General features: G+C 30.4%; 1 protein-coding gene across 2 annotated transcripts in view; it reads left to right on the top strand.

The window, feature by feature from the left end:
• The first annotated feature begins 4,625 nt into the window (after positions 1-4,625).
• The window catches only part of LOC120782554 (elongation of very long chain fatty acids protein), a 59,909-nt gene continuing 42,387 nt past the window's right edge, over positions 4,626-22,147 (top strand). The window contains exon 1 of one of the 2 annotated variants that reach the window (XM_040114886.1): positions 4,626-4,936. In XM_040114886.1, the coding sequence (XP_039970820.1) occupies positions 4,934-4,936 (3 nt within the window). In that variant the 5' untranslated portion in view covers positions 4,626-4,933. Of the gene's footprint in view, positions 4,937-12,356; positions 12,937-22,147 lie in introns of those variants that run through there. The other variant, XM_040114885.1, reaches the window with a different exon arrangement.

Genomic DNA, 22,147 nt, shown 5'->3' with positions numbered 1-22,147 from the left:
CTGAGTGATGTTATGCTAAAAAATGTCAAACTTTTCAATGGAAAAGTCACATTGCACCTGGCAACACTTAGTGTTGCCTAGGCCCGAAATATATATAGCAGCCTCCGTATGTATGTTATATTTTATTCACTGCTTGCTGGACGCGGTCTATTCGGTCGAATATTACCCAATAATGAATGCTGTGTCTCGATCTTGTGGAAGTTATAAACTATTGTAATAGAACGCGGTTGATGACTTATTCGAGTAAACTCTCGGAGTCAAAGTATGGTCAGAAAACTACACAGAAAGTCAAAAATTACAACTCGAAAAAATGTGATGATTAAAATACGAGGGTTGCCTTTTATATTTCGGGTTTAGAGGACTCAAAATATTTTCCATTAAGGTCTATACGTTTTTTCATGCGTTTGAATCAATTGTTAAAGAACTTTTGCCACTGCGATTAAGGTATCTCAAAAACATGAGTTTTGAAGGCATCAACCGCCTCTTCAGGTGTCAAAACACGTTGACCTGCTAGTTTATTTTTTACGCACGCGAATAAAAATAATTCATTCGGTGCCAAGTGAGGTCTATAGGGTGAATCAACAAATCGATATTTTGAGTGCACAAAAATTCAGTTGTTTCGGTCGATGTGTAAGAGCTCGAATTGTCGTGTTCAATAAAGATCCGTCTTTGCCCTTTGGTTCTCCTGATTTCTTGAAAGACAAGTGACAAACAAATGGTTATGTACCATTCGGAATTTACTGTTCGTCGTTGTTCTTGGAAGTGCTTGGAAGTGCTTCTTCTTTTAAATTTAACTTTTGTTCGACTCATCTTGAAACCCCCATACAGTCGACTACTGTTTACTTTCGAACTCATACGAATAAATCCATGATTCATCACTTGTCACAATGTCATAGACGCGTTTCGAAGCACCGAATTCGTATTTTTTAACATTTCGCTTTACCAATCACACGTCCCTTTTGTTCAGTGATTAACAAATTGTGTGAAATGTTAGCAATTTTTTTTAGCAAGGAAATGTTCATTCCATATTGAAACGAAGATGGTCCCATTATACTCATTACAATAGTCTTCTCACTCTCAAGATTGGTCACATGACGACCTCGCATTATAATTTTGCGCACCGCCTCAATAGTTTCCACAACAACAACTGATTTTGAAAGATCTTCAAGAAATTCATTTTAGAGCTTCTACAACCTCGATTGAATTCTCCATCGATAAACACTGCTAATTGCTGCTAAAAAAATTGCATTAAGTTCATCTGTGCGCTCCTGATGAGTTAATCTACGTCGAAATTTGTAAAAAATAATCTTGCGAAAAAGACGGCAATTTAATTTAATTTTTTAGTTGAAAAGAATTTTTTCAATTACTGTAAATAACACAAATAGCGGTCATATGTAAAAACATGCTGAGTATTTAGAAGAACAAAAATGCCAACATTTACGATAAAGTTGTGAGTTTTCAAAAGGGTTGCCGAATTCCGAAATATAAAGGCAATCTACGAAGAAACGCGCTAATGAAATTTTTGTCGAAAAGCCAAAATCGTATACTATACAAGGTCTGTCGCAAAAGAAACAGGACTGTTAAAAAAAAAACAACAAAAAATTAATATTTTTCAAAAGTTATATTTTTTTTATTCAAGGTAGTTTCCTTGTGCTTCGATACAACGTTTAGCCCGGTCAATTAGCATTTCAAATGAGTGTTTAAGGTCATTTTTCGGTATGCTCTTGAGAATATCGGTCGTCGCCTTTTGGATAGCTGAAATGTCCTGAAACCAGTGTGCTTTCATGAGCAAATGAAGTTTTCCAAATAGGTAAAAATCACAGGCACTGATCACCATAAACTTTTTTCATCATTTGAAATGTTTCAGTAAACATTTTCCCAAGTTTAAAACAAAATTTAATATTTGCTCTTTGCATTTTACGACCGATGACCAAAAGCTGCTGTCACTTTTTGATCGATAACATCGATTGTAGTTATGCAATTGTCTTAAAATGTCAACAAGAGATCAAACTTTTTATTTCATATACCCACCAATAGGTGGCGCCGCCAGAAACAGTTATATTTAAAAAGTTCACTTTCTTTTGCGACAGAACTTGTATTTCAAAGTCATAATTTTAAAACATTTACGCCATTATTATTATGTTTGTCACGATTTACGTATATGTGTTTGGCTCCCTGTCTGTCCATATATACACGAAAAATACAAACTGACTAATTCAGATCAAGATAAAGATCTGTCTATATCCTTTACCGGAAAGAAAAACATTCGTAAGAAGTATTATAGCAACGGTGCAGTTGATGTTAACATTTTTCTTTGTTTTGCTTCTGAAGGTATTCATTCATAGATGATATAATGAAATTGAAGAGGGGGCCGATACGCTGTAATTATTAGTTCATTGAGGAGGATGAGGAGAAGTTGTCTTCCAAGAGGAGCGTAAAAGAGTTGAGAACGCTGCTTGCAGACACTAACTCAGTCAAAGCTTGGAACATTATGTTCCTAATATGATTGAAGCTTGAATAAATATACATATTAATGTAAATATTCCCCTCATAAAACAAACTACTTACTTGAATGAGAAGCTTGTTCCACTATGATCAAATTCTCCATGATTCAACCTCATCGAGACAGCTTGTTTCTTGCATCTTTTGCTATGTGAATTCGAAGACATCGGACTTACATTTCTTTCAAATATGGTTGTAGATAACCGCTAGAATACCAAAAAGCAAGTCAAAATACCAGACAGCGGTGTATATTTAAATAATCTTGCGTCATTTTTAATAGCAATTAAAGCAAAGAAATATTTGAGATTTACTATGTACCTAATATAACGGTAAATAAAATCTTTTTTCAGGTTTTGTAGTGAGTAAAATTTTTTTAAAATAAATTTTGTTTTACTTTCGTTTTTTTAGTCCTCTTAATTTTTTTTATGTATTTTTACAAGCCTACATATATCCCGTACGAGCAAAGGTGACAATTTCAACTTAGTAGGCTTAATAGACTTGACCTAACTGATCTTTAGCGAATTTAGCAAACAACAAACTTTTTAATTACTTTCGTTTAGAGTTGAATATTTCACATTTGAATTTTTATTTTTTATTTTGATTCACTTTTCGTATAGCTAAGTAAACAAAATCGGGATTATATTCCATGGGTGCACTGTTCAACAACAAGTGAAAGCCCTTTCAGGTACTCTCTCAAGCATTTTAAGCTATTTTTTGTACCGTCTAATTAAAATTACAAAAAAAATACCTTTGGGAATTTGAAATTTTTATATAAAAAAAATTGAATATTGTTTTTAAAGTTGTTTTTAACAGTTACATAAAAGTAAAAAGAGAATTGTGAAAGTACAAAGTTCAGCACATTTCAGGGAGTAGAAATAAATTGGTAGCAGAATTGAAAGTAATGCAAAATTATAGTGATATTAAATGCGCAAATATATATTTTTCATAGCCACTCATATAAATAAATATTTAAAACCAAATGAAAACTGTTTAATCTTCAAAACACTTGCAGCCGAAGGGATTCCCTACAACTATCTTTCATAAGCACATCATCTGCTTAAATTACAGGCGCTCTTGAGTGCAATAAGATCAGTGGAGAATGATCTGCGTATCGATCAGCTTTAAATATCCACTACGGCATCTTTAAACGCCACGCTCTCAACCCAAACTACGCTCTCCTGAAGAATCTAAACGAAAATCAGTATAACCACCAACTGATCGACAGGTTAGCGAATTGAGCGCCAAACACAGCTTACACTAGCGGAAGCTGAAGATTGAAATTGTAAAGCAAGCTTGGGTATACATGTGTGTTTGTGCGCTCTACAGAGCGCAGCACCGACCAACGCCGACTGGAAATAGACGGGAAGTGCACACATACTCAACGGTACACATACAATAAGCGTTGAGCATTGACGCGGTGAGTATGAGAAGTGCGCTCAAAACTCGTCGTCGATCGTTTCACTCAGAATATTGGAAGTGTACGAGCAAAGAGACACGATGATGATACGTCGCTAAGCTCAAGCGGAGGCTTTGTGTGTGCGCGCGCCATATAAAAGTAAAGTGACGACGCGATTTGGAACTTATTTCAGTGATTTTGGTAGGAACGTTGAAACGTTGAATGGCTCGACAGTAGCCAACGGTAATACACGCACACACACATACGTACGCATGGATAAAGTCACACACACACACTCATACATATGTAAATGGTCACAAATTGTACTTGGTATTATATATGGGAACAAACACGGGCATTGAAAAGTGTTAGAAACGAATTTTGAAGGCGAACAAAAAGGAAACGTAAACATTTCCGGTGGTGCGCTAACAATACATACAAGCATAACTAAGTATTTGCTAAAGAATTTTGCAAAAGTTAAAATTACCGTAAAATATCCTTCAAAAATATTTGGATTTTGTTTGTGAAATAAGCAGAAAAGTGTTGCCAGCAAGGATTAGACTACGCAGTGTGTTTAAATGCTATTTTAACCAGTTTAATAATATCTATTTGAACAAGTAATTTAAAAAAAAAGCAAAATAATCAAATTTGAAATATATAAAAAAATATATATTAAAATAAGTTTAAAATTGCAAAAAGGATAATAAATAATAAAAATATACTTAAAGAAATTAACAGTGTGTCTAAAAATATAATAAAAGTAAACTAAACAAACCAAAATTAAAATAAAAAACTATTTCGAGTACTGCGGTGACCTTCTGGGAAATTTTTTACTAAAACTTAAGCAAAGAAAATCTCCAAGTGCTGGATTACGGATTTCAGCGAGCATTCTTCAACGTTTCAACTGCAGCATCAATTTTCATTGGATATTAGTTGTTGGTCATCGTGTATTTGGCAATAATTTCAATTTCGCCTTGAATCTGTTTGCGCGAAAATTTGCATAAATCAACTTTTCAAAACAAAAAAACATAAAATATGGTAAGTTTAGTGTGGTGTTTTATTACTAAAATTAATTAAATAAATTATTTTAAATTTTTTTTAATGAAAAAGTGAAAAAAAATGTTAAATTAAAAAATAAAAATACATTAAAGAAACAAAAAGGAATAACGTCAACAATTTAAAATGTATAATTAACGAATAATTTAAATATTTTATAATCAAAAAAAAATTAAAAATTATATAACAAAAAATTAATATAAATACACTAAATATCATTAACAAATTTTTTAATTTAAAAACATTAAAAATATTAAAACTTAAATAATAAAAAAATTATATAAACGTATTAAACATTATGTACAAATTTTAAAATTTTTAAATAAAACAAATTAAATAAAAAATAAATAACAAAAAAAAATTATAAATAAAAATTAATATAAACAAATTAAATATTATTTAAAAATTATTATTTTTTTAAGTAAAAAAAATTTTATATATAAAATAATTCACAGAAAATATTTTTTGTATAAATAAACTATAAATAAGTGAAAAAATTGTAACAAAGTAAAAATATAATAAATAAGGAAATGTTAAGAAAAAAACTTTTAAGATAATTAAATTAAAAAATTAACAAAATTAATTGAATCAAAATTTCTTTTAAAATAACAAAATATCAAAAAAATTTGAAATAATAAATTGTATAAGTGAAATAAAAGAATTTTTGCAAAAAATGAAAAAACATAAAAATAAAAGTTTTATCAAACTTTATTGAAAACAAAACTAAAATAAAATTTAACAAATAATAATTAAAAGTAGTAAACAAAAAAATATTACATCTTTGAAAAGGATAAATTTGAAGGAAATTAGTGAAGAAATGCAATTTTATAAGTTTAAAATAAATATAAATTTTCACTTTATTCGCAAAATTATTTGAAATAAAAAATTGTACTTAATAAATATTAAAACAAAATTAAAAAAAAAAAATTGTATGAATATATTTATTACGTCCTCTACGTTATGAATTGTTAAAAAGTGTCTGTGATCCAAGACAAGTTTGGATAGCACTGATAACTTTTTAAATTATTCATTATCTCTAATTTTTTTTTAATTTTTTTGTTAAATTAATTTTTTTCGCATTTCTGAATTATTTTGTTGCTGTTTTTTGGATAGCTGTCGTAAGTTTTAAAATTGCTACACTTTAAATTATTTTTTTATATTTTGTTTTTGTGAAATTATTAATTTTTAGCTTTTGTAAATACTTAATTTTTTGCTATTTTTTGTTGTTTTTGTGTTTAGAGGCGTCATAAGTTTTTAAATTATAATTTTTTTTGTTAAATTATTATTTTTTAGCTTTCGTTAACACTATACTTAATTTTTTTTCTTTTTTTTTTGTTTAGGACTTATAAGTTTCGAACGCATCCATGAATGCTTCTACTTCTTTAATTTCGTTTGTTAAATTATATATATTTCTTAGTTTTTATTTTTTTTTTTGTGTTAATTAATTTTTTTGTATGATTAACAATTTTTAGTTAATTAATTTTCCATTTATTTTAAATTTAAAGAACTATTTATTTTTATCTCATTCTCTTCTACCTGCTTACAAACCAATAAAAATAATAAAAAAAATATTAAAATAAGCACAACAAAAAGGCTCTAAAATAACCTCAATCAAACTACTTCTGCCTATCTGGAAAAAATTATACATTTTGTCATAATTTGTTATGTAATTAATTTAATTTAAACAAAATATATTTTTTACAACTTTTCCGATGTGAGAAAATCAACAAAATCCATTGTCCAAACAACCATGAAAACATAAAATATGTTTTATGTATTTTTATTATGACTTATTGCAAACTACAACAACGCTAAACAAAAACAACAAATGTGAGCGCAGTTTAATAATATAAAATGAAATAAAAGTTGTCTGCAAAATTTTGCAAAACCAGCACTTTTCCCACTGCTTCTTCACTGCCGCTTCACACCCTTTTCGCGAGTCGCCAGACAAAAAACACATAAAACAACAAAAAAGAAAACAACTGACCAAGCGTCCGTCCCTCACATGTAGGGCATGAGTGTTGAGTATTACACGTGGAGGTCTCGCGGCGGCTATGAATTTGGGTCAGAAGATGATTTAGACTGAAAGCGAATTTTGTCTTATGATGCATGAATATATATTTATAAATAATAACATGCATACATACACACACACATACTTACATACATACATACATGCATACTTACATATATTCATATGTACATAATATAATATTAGCATTGTTATTATTTTTGATTTTTTCCGTTGAACTTCATGTTTTCACTGCGTTGATTTTAATTGCATATAATTAATTCTGCAAACACACACATAGACACACACATCCATCTGCATCTATAAATTTATGTATTCTCTGATGGGCGCCCGTAGAATTGGGGCGTGGTGTGTGCATTGCAATTTCCTCTACAAAACGCATACTAAGCGGCTGCTTAAATAAAAAATCACAAAAACAACACTAAAGTTGATAAAAAAAAGTGTAAAACAAAAAGAAGAAAAAAATCGAAATTGGGAAAAACATGAAATAAAAATTCATGGTCAAATTACAAAATCGAAATAACAAGAAAAGGAAGCAGTCAGCAACAACAACAACAACAACTACATTAAAATCAACTGCAGTGGATGGTATTGCTACGCGTTCGACCTGCTCATTCGATAACTTAGCAACCGTGTTGTAGTTGTGCGCTGATTATTGGTCAGTTGCTGTTGCTGTTGTTGCTGCATTGATGACTTTGGACTCATTTGCTGGATGGCTGGCTGGCTGGCTGGCTGGCTGGCTGGCGGCTTCATCTCTGCTCACCATTGTTTTGCATTTACAACCTTTTCATCATCAATATTATTGCCCGCTCTTTTCCATTCAATTTGTGCCTTTTTTGTTTTTGTATATGTGTATGTATGTGCGTTTCTTGCTTTACAAGTTTCGTTTGTGGCTTCTTCATGGATTTTATATTAAAAACTACATATTGCAAAATGTTGAGACTGAAAATGAAATGAACTGAGCGATCGGCTGATGCTTGCAGTGCAGATCTGTATTGGAGGTATTGCTAGGCAACACAAAAACAATTCATAAACATAAATTAATACTATGAGTAGACGAATAATTATTTCAATTTAATAGAAAATATAAAAATTTCGCCAGCTGCAATGCTTCTTCAAATAGCTTTTGGGAAATGTTAAATGATGTATAGGCACAAAAATAACGGGTTTTAGAGAGAGTATTTTTTTTAACAATAACACTACTACAAAACCATTATACAAAAAAAAAATTAAATAAAGTACAAAATAATCTTTATTACCAAAAATTTAATTACTATAATATAAAAATTATTAAAATCATAAAAAATGTATAATAAATATTAAAATAAAAATAAAAAATAAAAATAAAAAATATAAAAATATAAATATAAAATTTGTATAAAATAAAATATAATGCATTAAAATTTTTAAAAATATATATTGTGCTTTTTAGGCTAAAAACTACTTTATGTGATGTTTTATTCAAAAAAAAAAAATAATAACCTTATAAAAATTAAAAAAAAAATAAATAGAATTAAAAAATTAAGAAATAAAATTAATTTTATTACAATAAAGATATAAAAAACCAAATATCAAAAAAAAAAAATAAAATAAAAAAGCTAAACTAAAAAATAATTCTTTAAGTATTAAAATAACGGTTAAAATAGTTTTTGTTTAATATCAATACTATTTGTAGGTAAAAAAATATAAATAAGAGATATTTTATTAAAAAAAAATTATTTAAAAACATTGTAAAAAATTAAAAATAATAATATTTAATAAATTAAAAGAAGTAAAAACTAAAAAAATAAGATAATTTAAATTTATTATTACAAAAATAAATAAATAAAAAATATTTAAAAGAATTAAAAAAAAAAATTTAATTTACTACAAGAAAAATATAAGAAATTATAAATTTAATTAGGAAATATTTTTTTTAAAATAAATTTATACACAAAACTAACGGTTATAATATTTGTTTTTATTAACAATAACAATTATTACAATTAAAAAAAAGTTAAATTAAAAAAAAAATATGATTTTAAAAAATTAAGAAATAAAATTAAACTAATTACGAAAAAAGTAGAAAACGAATTATACAGAAAGTTGTTAAAAAAAATTTTATACAAAAAGTTAATTTAATAAAAGAAATTATTGAAATTAAAAAAAAAATTTAAATATAAAAAATTAAACTTAAAATATGTACAATTAAAAATACAAAAAAATAAAAAAAAATTTTTTTGATGTACATTCAAGGCAACTAGTCATTTACTTTTTATTTTTTTTTATTTTTCATGCTTTTTAAATTATCTTGTTCAACAACTGTTCAACAAGCTTTTGTTTTGTCAGTATGTATGTTTCTCTATCAAAAAATCCATTTGGTAATATTTTATGGCGTCTAAATTTCAGTTTTCATAATTTTATTCTTTTTATTAGGACTTTTTCCACATTTTATTACAAATTATATTCGAAATCCATTAGTCACACACACAAAATGCATGTCGAGGTGTCAAATTTAGTCATTAACGAGATAGCTGTAGACACGGCACAATTATACTTGTATACAAATATATTGCCAGCTGCTTTATGAGCGTTTGTATATAAATATATATACTCTATGCTCATATATTTTGTCAATATGTACTAGCAAATCATAATGTTTCAATTTTAGGTGCAAATTATATTTCTTTCGATTTATTGCTGCCCTAAAAACTAAATTGTTGCATATGTATATAGGTGATTTTGAGTTTTTTATTGTAAAATTTTCATATTTAGACCTGCTTTTATTATTTTATTCACACATGTATGGGTTGACCCATATTTTTAATATTCCTATAAAAGTTTGATGTAAACAATAAATATAGAAAATAGAGTTTTTAATAGTTATGTATAAAATAGTGTTAGTAGTGCGAAGTGGAGTGCAAATAATTGCAAAAAAAAAATCATGAAATATTATTATTTTTTTTTGTATTTTCATTTTTATATAAATAAGCAATATTAAAATACTTTTTTTTAATTTTTTTAATTATTAAATGAAAATAGAATGAATCATTAAAAATATCTTTCTTTTATTTTTTGTATATTGGTTTTGTATTTACAATTTATAAATAAGTACATAATTTAAATTTTTTGTGTATTTTTAATAACTAAATTAAAATATACATTTTATTAATTTTTGTTGTATTTACAAATTCTATACATAATTAATTTTTTTTAATTTTTTTTATGTATTTTTAATAAATAATTAAAAATATTTTTCTTTTAATTTTTTTTGGATTTTCAATAGTAACTTTCTTCATTTAAATTTCTATTATTTTATTTTTATTTTAATAACAGTTATTCCTCAAAATCAAAATTAAATGTTTTCCTTTGCATCGCCTTCTCAACTTCCACTATTACTTGCAAATATACATTATTATTAATATTAATATCTCTATTAATATTACATATTTATATATTATCTATAATCATCTTTTGTCAAATATATTGCATGTGTCTTAAATACATCGAATATGCATTGACCATGACCTCTTTCTACAAACCAGCCACCTTGACCTTTCTCTGCTTTTTTTTGATGACTGAAGATTCCATGTAAATATGCGCTGTTCGAATTAGCATTTTTTAAGTTTTGCCCCAAATTGGCTGAATATAATTTTCATTTTTTTATAACACAATCAAGTTTATGCTTACTGCGTATAAAAATTGTATTTTACAGTCGAAAATAATTTGTGTTGCAACAGAAACTCAACAACGAGTTTAAGGGCATAGTAAAATATGTGAGATTATATAGAAAATATGGTTTACTAGGCCACTGTAGATAATGTTTTAAAAGAAAAAGTTGAATGAAACTCATTGGATATGAAAGAAAAAATGTCAAAAATAGAGGAGAAATAGTTTGTCAGCGATTTGAGGTCGGGAAGGGGAAGGGAAGGGCGTGCTTGAATTTGTATGGCTTAAAAACGGTTGTAAAGAAAATAAAACCGAATTTTAAATCAAAACTTCTTACGCCAGAATATCATATTTTTTTAAAGTTAGCCGTCTTCATGCTTGTTGAAATCTCTACTTCCTAATGGCATAAGAACTTATAGTAATGTTCAAACCCTTAGTATAGTATAGCATTGCATAGCAACTACTTCAAATAACACTTTTATCATCAGTAATAATCCCAAACGACATGTTTCCCACATTTTATAAATTTTTGTTGCAGCTTTTCTCAAGTTACTTTCAATCAAAAATGCAAATTTATAGCGAAAATGTTAAATATTGCTTAGCAATAAACATTTTTTATGAAAAAATATCTTTTGGAATTGTTCAAGAATCTCGCCTACAATGACTACTTCCTTGTTATCATATCGCAAAAAGATCTATTACGTTGCGTGCATCAAATGTTTCCGAGAAAAAAATGCCAATACAGCTATTGCGTGTAGAAAAAATATTATTATTACAAAATAATAACAATAAAATAACAGTGTAAATAGAATATGACCAAGACGCATTCGCTGCGTGCGACGCGCGCGCCGTCAACAAGCCGCATCAGCGACAGCCCACAGACGGCATTCAAACGCGCGCTAATTAGCCGCCCAGTTGGCGAGCGCTGTCGCTAGAATGCAATGGCAGCAATTATGTAATAAAACTTTTAATCAGACAATTTGAGTGCAGCGTACAGCACAGAAACTGTTAGCGCTTTTGTTGTTTTCATTTGTTTGTTTTACAGAGAAGTCGAAATGCAATGGAAATCAAGAATTTGCGCCAACTATTATATTATATATTTATATGTGTATGTGTAATTTAGATGATTATATGTATTACTTGCAAAAAAAAAAAACAAAAAAATAAAATAAAAAAAATATTGGCAACTCTACTATATAGGCTACTAGTTGCATATTTTTTTCCGCTTCAGAGGCAATATGTAGCCAGTATTTACCGTTTTCACTCTCTTCAGCGAGCGCGCAACACACTCCAGCTGTGCTCTACTTAAAAAATAGTTAGCGAGTTAGAAAAAATAGAAAAAAAGGCTTGAACAAGCGATAAGGCTACGCGGCCGAACGCTGACAGTGGACGGTTTGTTGTGCTGAGTTGGTAGAGGGGGTTTTGATATAATCGACTTAATTGTTTTATGATAAATTGCGATAACTATGTGAGTGAACTGTAGGTGCGTTATTAGAGACAAAAATGTGCGACAGTAACACATGTGATGTGAAGGCGATAATTTCGTGTCGAGTGCGTTGAGGACGCGACGGCAAAAATACGGCCTAACCACAAAACCCGTTATTTACTAATAAAAAAATACATGAACAATACCAATAACAAAATATATTATAAACACATATATATTTACATATACTAATTGCCTGTTAGTCCATGAAATCCATGGTAAATGCATCCGTCAGACGATTGCTCAGTCAATTGGTCACCGGGTGCTCAGTTTGGTCGGTGGTTATTTGGTGCGCAAACTGACGCGGCATTGTGTACGTTGCGGCGAATCGTCAATATGACCTTGCAAGCAATGCAATACGCTCGTTAAAACTACCTTATATGTACATATATAAATATATAGCAAAGTGCTGTGCAAGTGCAAAGCAAACAACAGCAACAAAAAAATATATTGACAATGCAAATCTTTGCTTGCAAAATTGAAAGTCGCTGGTGAAGCAACAGCTGGTGTTGACAATGAAAGTGTAGGAAAGACGCTGGTGAAGCATTGTTGCAAGTGTTTAGTGCAAATTTATTTCGGAAGAAATTCGTGCAAAAGTGGCAGAAAGTTTGTAAAAAAAGTTCGCTACCTTGCGGCATCCGCTCTCTAGTTAACTTGCTTATCAGCAGAACTTTTGTCTTATCTGATGTTCATGTATGTTCGTTGAGACTTACATACACAATATACACAAAACATCAAAAAAAAACCCAAACAATATACAGGCTTATCACTGACAAAATGAGTGCCTTATATCCAATTCAATGGGAGCTATTTAAAGTGAGTAAAAAAATTGAGTTAAAGTTTATGTATTTGAAGACTGAAATATTTATTTTTTCAGCGTTATTTGAAAGTCAAATGCTTTCGGGCATATTTTTGTGATATTTTTATATATTTTTACAAAACTTCACTAAGGTTTCCCTTTATATAGCCTTTGATAAATTTCCATACTTATCGATATTACCGAAATATTATCGCCATTTAAAATTTCGTTTTAATTTTCTGTCCCGGAAAAAAAATTGCTATTTTTTCTTATTATTTTGTCAAATTATCGACATTTTTAGTTCAGATCAATTATTTATTATCGATATTTTGAGAATTCTCTGTTCACAAGAAATTTTTATTTGTCTTTCGGTAGTTAGCTAGACGAAGTGTCCAATAACAGTTGTTTAAATTATCGATAATTACAATAACTTCAGTTAAACTTATCGATAATTAAAAACATTGTTCTTTCGATAACCTTTTTTCTAGTATTTGGCATTTAATTTAGTTTTATAGTATTTATATTACGTTATACAAAAAGCCACATAAATTTATATAGTAAATGAGAAATTTCGATATTTATCGATATTTCGTTATTATCGACATTTGACAGTATTCTGTCCTGGCAAAAAGTTTTGTTATATTTTTTTTAATACAATATAATGCCAAGTTAGCGGCCTTTCTGGTTTAGATTTCTGTTCAAGAGCACTTTGTATTTATCTTTTTGGAGATAGCTGGACGAAATCACCAATAACTTTTGTTAAAGTATCGAAACTTATCGACTCTTACGATAATTTTCGAGAAATTTATATTTTTTATTTATCTTTCAGGCGCTGGCTCAACAAAATAACCGATAAATTTTGTTAAAAATATCGATAATTATCGATAATTACGATGATTTCTACATTAAATTATCTTCTCTCAAAATATATTTCGCTGGTATTTACTATATAGCTTCGTTTTATAGGTTTTAGATTCACCATAATTTTCGATATTTTTTTTATCGATAACAAGGTATATGTAGCCAAATTACTGAGGTATTTGAATGAAATATTTGCAATATTTTTGCCATTTATCTAAGTTTTTTATATATGTATGTAGAATTCATAATTTCTTAAACTAACAGTTTCGAACATTTGTTAATGTGACGTCAGCAAAAACCCCGATATTGTCAAATTGACTGAATGCTCATTAGTATCGCTCAACATAACCTCGAATGTGATTCTTTAGGCTTAGAACGAAATGAAAATACAAAAAAAAAATATCCAACATAACCTCTAAAAGTGTGACATAACCTAACAAGTAGTAAACATTATGAAGCTGCGTATTTTAAGACATTTCTCCTTCAATTTTACAAAATTGGTCGTGGTTCACGCGAGTGATGCGACTTTTGTGCCAATCATTTCCGCAAACTTAACTACTTGTTTGTGCTACAAAAACCGTTATAGATAAAAAGGCGCTTGCCCGTTGTAGTGGTTTTACTAGAAAATGCCAAAAACCTTCTTAATTATGCACACATGTGTCATTATATTGGTGTAGGTGTTGAAGAGTTATAGACATATGATTTTATGAGTGTATACATATATGTATTAAATATCACCACAACAACCCCCCGCCATGGCCAATTGGTAGCACCAAATACGAACAAACTATCAGCATTGACTTTTAATCGCACTTTTATGCCACAAATGTGAATGACTTTGTTCATATTTTCGTTGAAGTGCCCAATCAACACATCGACACTTGGCACTTGATGAGAAGGTCAATCCGATGTTGGTCACATAAACCAATAAAAAATGTCAAAAACCTATAATAACAGCACAAAAACAACAACACTGTGCATTTATAGTGTGCTTTATTTTTTTGCTTTATTGCTGCTGAAAATAGTATTAGTTGATTGTGGGTTGATGTGCTGCTTGTGTATATGTGTTCTAACATGTCATTATGGATTTTTGAAAAATAAATAAATAAATATAAGCACAATTTAAATTTTTTTGTTTTTGTTTTGGTTTTTGTTTTTGTAAATTCACCAGCTAAGTTCCAGCTACATTCATATGATTAGTAGACATCATTTACTGCAAAACTGCATGTCATTGATTTTATTGGAATTTTTACAAATGTTTCTATACACATGCTTGTATACTGCAGATGCGTAGATAAGTAATTGTGGAAAAAACATAATTATTTTAACAAAAGAAAGCATTGAATTAGATGACTTGGCGAATTCTACAAAAAAACACACTACATAAGTCAAGCGTCTGCAGTTCAGGGCCCACACACAGCTTAAACAAATTGCTTGTTGTTAAATTAAAAACTTGTGGTTGCATTTTGTCGATATTAGTCACATGTGTGTAATGGAATTATGTGAAGAATTGAGTTAATGCAACTTCAATGAATCGACAAACTAGCAATGAGAATTTGTTTGAATAATTTGTTTAAGTGCTGAGCTGACAATGCTTTAATGACAGAGAATAAAAAAAATTAAAAAAAAAAATAAAAAAAGAAAAATCCTTAATTTCGGTTGGACCAAAGCTATACCCTTTACAAAAAAAATCTTATAAGGACTTCATTGCGAACGGTCAGATTGTATGACAGCTATATGCTATAATGATCCGATCTGCACAATTCCTTTTTATATTGCATTATTGTCTTAGATAATGATATCCGCCAAATTTCATGAAAATATCTCGTTAAATGTAAAAGTTTTCCATACAAGCACTTCATCCTTATAGTTCAGTTTGTATGGCAGCTATATGTTGTAGTGATCCGATCTAAACAATTACTTCAGAAATTACATTATTGCTTTAGATAATGATTCATGCCAAATTTCATGAAAATATCTCGTTAACTAAAAAGGTTTTCTATATAAGCACTTTATTCCGATCGTTCAGTTTGTATGACAGCTATACGTTAAAGAAGTCCGTTAACGGCGATTCAAATAAATGAGCAGCTTCTTGGGCAAAAAAGAATGTGTGCAAAATTGCAGATCAATATCTCAAAAACTGAGAGATTATTTCAGGTATATAGAGACCGACAGGCTAACATGGCTAAATTGATTCATACTTTAGAAGGTCTCGGAGGTTTCCATCTGGAAGTTCCACATTTTGTGGCAAACTTAACATATACCATTCGGGTTATAAAAAGTTATGTGACCATTTAGCAAAAAAAAAAAATCATTTAATATTTGCTTATATTATTTTCTTATTCAAAATAAACTTATTTGCCATCATTTTCATAAAAAAAATATTATTTTTTCCATTTTCTTAAAAAAATATTATTTTTCCTCTTTTCAAATTTTATCATTCCATCATTTAACAGCTCATAAATTAGCATAATACATCCATGTGGTGTACCACAAACCATTTGTAGTGAATTATGCGCCCATAAAGTATGAAAAGTTTTGAAGCTTCTCCGACTCGCTGCGCCTGTGTGTAACAATTCAAAGCGTGAAAAATACGCCACTAAACCGCAAACACAAAAACAACGTGCTGACAATAATTACCCGCCTTACAATTAAATGCGCCAAGGCGCCTATTGCAACCGCAAGCAGCCATTAAGTGTGGCAGTGGTGGCAAGTAGCAAGCGGCAAGCGCAATCACATATTTCACCGCTCAGCGCGCGGTGGCTTTTCGTGCTGCTGAGCGACGATTGACCATTGGGTGAGTGGCAGTGACAAAGCCAAGCAGCAGCGCCGCAAGCACACAAATCATATGGACAGGCGGCGCGCATGCGCACATTTGCACTAATTACTTTCGGTAGTTTTTTCCATATTTTAACGCCGTCGTATGTAGCCATGCTGTAATGCGCCGCCTTCGTTGGCATGTGCTTGCCACACATCACCACTAAACATACATACGTGTGTGCACATTAATTTGTGGCCAACGTTCTCTTGCTTACCACGAGCGGATGATTTGCTGTCTTTTGGCTTTGTTTACTTTTTCTGTTTTTATTGTTGCTGCTGTTGTTTTTGCGCTCTTGCGTTCATATTACAACCAAAATGTGCATTTGACCCAATTACAAAACGTAACATGTTGCCACTGCGCGCATGCGTGCTTCCATGCATGCTGCAGTTGAGTTGTTGTTGTTGTTGTCTATGCAATGCTGACACTCAGAAGGACAATGTGTTGCACGTTACAATGCACACACTATGTAAGCCATTCACATTCCCGGTTTATGGTTTTTGAGTGGAAGTGTAAGGCAGTTATATGAAATGTATGAAAATTGGTACGAAAATATGTATATAATTACATATATACATATATTATACTTTATACATATATGAAGTCAGTTAAGTTTGTATTATATAAAGTGTAAAAGAAATTTGAACTCTTATGCGCAAACCTAGCACTTTATCAACTTGAAAACTGAACCAGATATGTAGTAATGCTGAATCAGCAGTGCGTATGAGTAACATTTTTCCTTTTAATAATGAATAACACAGGGAGTATTGTATAGGAATTGTATGTGACACACATTATATTCATTAATAGGTGAAGTTTATAGGCTACTAAACTCTGAGCTATCTTGAGATCAATGTTCTGGGATAAAATATAAAATTGATTAACTTTTCTTCTTAAAAAAATTCATAATTCTTATATGGTTCAGATATTTTTGATACTTTTTATACTTTTTACGATTTTTTTAAGCAATTCTATTGAAAATGGTGCAAACGGTAAGCAACCATTCGTAGAAAAATGTTTTTAAATACTGAAAGTCTTATTATTTGATCTTCCTGAGACATATTCATTTACTTAATTTAGATAAAAAGAACAAAAAATAATTTACAACAAAATAAAAATGTCAACCTCAACTGTACCGAAGCTGTAAACCTATTCACAGATGCATTTCTTGTAGCATAAATGCTACAAAATGGTATGTCCTTATCTTGATTTTGATATACCAGTTTGTATGACAGCTATATGTTATAGTTATTCGATGTCAATATTTTCTTCAGGTATAGTAGTGTTGCCTTGGAGGTTAATCTGTGCGAAATTTGTTGAAGAGATCTAGTAAAATAAAGAAGTTTTCCATACAGGGACTTATATTTTATCGCACAGTTTGTATGGCAGCTATATGCTATAGTAGTCCTAACTGATTAATTTCTTCAGAGATTGTAGCACTGTCCCCAATAATTATCTAGGCCAAATTTGGTTAAGATTATTTGTCTAATAAAAAAGTCTCCATACAAGGACTTATGTTTGAACGGTCAGTTTTTATGAAGCTATAAGCTCTACTGCCTCGATCTGAATAAAATACTCCGAGACAACAGCATTGCCTTAGACAATAATCTGCGCCAACTTTTGTGAAGAAATATTGTTAAACAAAAAAGTTTTCCATACAAGAGCTTGATTTGAGCGACATGTTTGTATGGCAAATATATGCCAAAGTGGTCTGATCTGAAAATTCCCTTCATAAATTATACCATTGTCTTGGAGAATCAAAATCAAATGTCAGCAATATATCTTGTCAAATAAAGAAGTTTTTTTTTCATACAAGACAAGGTGTGATTCCACCTGCATGTATATAGAAAAGTTCAGTTTGCTGCTGTTATTCGCTCATTGGCTGGAAATAAACCATTTTTTATTGCATTTTTACCATGAAATTGGATTGAAATTACTCTTCATACAACACATCTCTTATAACAATCTCCATTTGAAAGCTGCAAGTTTAACACAATCATTTGCAGATGCCACACAAAATTGGCGCTCGCTGCATTTCAACTTGACCCACCAACTTCAATACAAAGCAGTGAAAATCGCATAAAAACAAATTCTGGTGTGAAGAAAAGCAAACAACGGCAATAAGTAATAAAATACAACAACAATAATTAAAACAGGTCGTTTAGATTAGTGAATAATTTCTGTGAATACATACAGACAAGCACGCATATGAGCAAATAATGACGTATGTATGTGTATGAGCGCTTTTATGCGCGATCATGCATCACTGCTATTCAGCTACGATTATGTCTGTAAGTATGTAGGTATGTATAGATGTAAGTATATGTGCATGTGCCTATTGTTTAAATTACGCAAAATCACTCTCCTGCCTGCTTTGCTCTTGTCAGCGCTCCTGTGCACCTTTTGCTGTCATAAATGTATGGGAATATATGTACATGTACATATGTAAGTATGCATGTCTGTATTCACCAGTAAAACCGGCTGTTGATAGTTCACATTGATTTGCTGGCGTTCACATTTCGTTCCGCAGCATTAAACACAACAACAACTGCATTGCAAAGATTTCGGCATAAATGAAGAGAGCGCGAAGCAGAGCAAACAGGCAAATCAAAAATGAAATACAGGAGAAAAAAAATCAAGTAATTAATAAACGAAAAATTTAAGCGTCTGTACGTGCAACTAAAAAAAAAGAAAAAAATAAATAAATACAAAAGCAAATAAAATGCAAAGCTTCATTATTACTATAATAGCATAATATTTGCTTTTCGAATGCATATCGATTTTCAACTGAGCGTATAAATTTTGTACCATATTACATAATGAGCGGTGATATTCAAAGTCACAATAAATCTTAAGAAAAAAAAATAATATTAAAAAAAAATAGTTGAAAAAAGTTTTTTAAACATTTTTTGATAAATTTTTTTTGTAAATTTCAATATATTTAGAACAACAATAAATTTAAAGAAAATATATATTTAAAAAAAAAATATTAAAAAAAATATTTTTGAAAAAATTTTTAAATTTTTTTGTAAATGTCAGTATACATATTTAGAATCTGTTTAAAAATATAAACAAAATAACTAAAATCCAAAAAAAAAAATTAATTAAAAAGTGCCTCAGTGCTCATTGTCTGATAGGTAGGGTCAGTTCAGTGGCAGTCTTCAAGCGCCAGCAAGTGGCAAATGCTCCATAACAAATGTAAACACACGCACTGAGACAACAAGCGCCAATATATACATAAATATGTACCAAAATCCCAGCGGCCTCAGCAGCCTCGCTTCAGCAACATTTAGTGGCAGCCCAGCAGCACCGACGCCAGCGTTGATTACATTAATGCGCAGCGCAACTCAAGTTCATTTTTGCTATGTTTTTTTTTTTTTTGTTTTGGAAATTTGGTTAATTTCGTTGCGTCCTACAATATTCGAATAAGCAAATATCGCGACAGCAACAACAACAGCGAGTGTTTGGAGTCACTCAGGCGCAGTGTTGGTGTCTGTATGTATTTTGAATGGAATTTAATTCAAGCAGTAACTCGTTTTTGAAGAAACGGAGGAGCGGTTTGGAGAAAGAAGAAGAAAAACTTAAGAGGAGAAAAAGAAGAAGAAAAAATAAAAAGCAGAAGAAGCGGCAGAAAAGAGTGCCAAGTGCTGCAATGGCCATTCAATTCAACTTGACCTATAAATCAGGCAGGAGATCACCTGATGCAACAAGCACACACATACACACACATGCGCACACCACACCAAGCTATGTAACCATATCACCCAAAAACATATTATATGCATACGCCATTCAAGTTCGAAAACACAGTTCCAATGCTGCCCTCAGTGCAGCCTCCAGCCGAAAGCCGCGTCTTTGGTCGCCAAACGAGCCATTCGAGCCGCTGTGGCCAAAACGTGTTTACTTTTTACATAAGCATTTACATACATGCAGTCCTATTGTTGTAGTGACTACATGTCTGCACACACATACTTGATATATACACTCACACATTGATCGATTTTCGTTCGCCTATAAACTTCGTTGCGGCACATTGCCACAATTAGAGGCGCGCAAACCCGCTTTTTGAGCACCAAAACGAATTTGTGGAGTGAAAATGAATGAAATGGAAAGTATATTTACCTATTCAATGGATCTACGATGATTATTCATTTATTATTTATTAATGTAATGCTTTATTTTTTATGAAATTATGAAATGTTTGGCTGAAAGCAAGCAAGTGGTGATATGATTTTTTATCAATGTGTTTTTAAAGGTCTCAATTTTATTGAATGAAATAATGCTGCTTTATTAAAAAAGTTAAAATAAATTGTTATTTACTATTCTTACTATTACTGTTATTCTTGCGAACTAGTCCCTCAGTTTCTGCGATATCGCTCTGAAGTTTTGCAAACATTCTTTTTTACCCAAGAAGCGGCTTTTATGTTTGAACGGCCGTTAACGGACCACTATTTCATGTAGCTGCCATACAAACTTAATAATGGGAGTCAAGTCCTTGTAAGGAAAACTTTTTTATTTAGAAAGATATCCTCACCAAATTCGTCACAGATTATTGAATAAGTCAACAAAGCAATCTTTGAATAAATTGTTCTGATCAACTCATAATAGCATATAGCTGCTATACGAAATGAATGATCAGTATCAAGTGCTTGTATGAAGAACTTATTCATTTAACGAAATATCTTCACCAAATTTGGCACACATTATTGTCCAAGACATTTGTGCAATCTCAGAAGAAATTGTTCCGATCGAGTCACTATAGCATATAGCGATCATACAAACAAAACGATCGGAATCAAGTGCTTGTATGGAAAACTTTTCCATTTGACGAGGTACCTCTACAAAATTTTACCCGGGTGATTGCCCAAGACAATTGTGCAATCTCGGAAGAAATTGTTCCGATCGAGTCACTATAGCATATAGCTATCATACAAACAGGCTGGATCAAAGTTCTTGTAAGGAATATTTTGTTTTTGTGAAGGGTAATATAGATTTGGTGCAGCAGAAGATCATGTTTTTTTGTTTCCTTTGGAAACTGTGTAAAAAAACATAGAAATTGTACTAAAAAAATATAAAAATCAAGTTTAATTAATCAGTGCTGAGTATAATACTCATGTTGAGTATAGTACTCATAATACTTATTCTCCCATAGCATTCGCTTATGACTTGAACACAATTCCTTAATGAAATTTATTCCAACTCAAGGGATACAGATTGGTACAAAAATCATAAAAGTTGCGGTCGCGTAAACTTCACTCGTCACTCGGCTCGATCAACAATCGTTCTACTGTGCCTTCTTATACCTAATTACGCATACGCCCTGTCATACCACGCTTTATAAACAATGCTTACATTATATACCTATAGTATATATTGACAATGCCAATTAGCATTTAATAACAGCCGTTACTTACAAACTTTTTGACGTTTGTAACTGTATATATATAATATATATACATACATAAATATAATACATATATAGCTATAAGTATATAAGCATATTAGTTAAACAGAAATCGCTTGCATGAGACGTCAGCAAAACGAATTAC

The sequence above is a fragment of the Bactrocera tryoni genome, chromosome 1 (genome assembly GCF_016617805.1).
Source record: "Bactrocera tryoni isolate S06 chromosome 1, CSIRO_BtryS06_freeze2, whole genome shotgun sequence".
Lineage (NCBI taxonomy): Eukaryota > Metazoa > Arthropoda > Insecta > Diptera > Tephritidae > Bactrocera > Bactrocera tryoni.
This window is presented reverse-complemented; position numbering and strand designations above follow the sequence as displayed.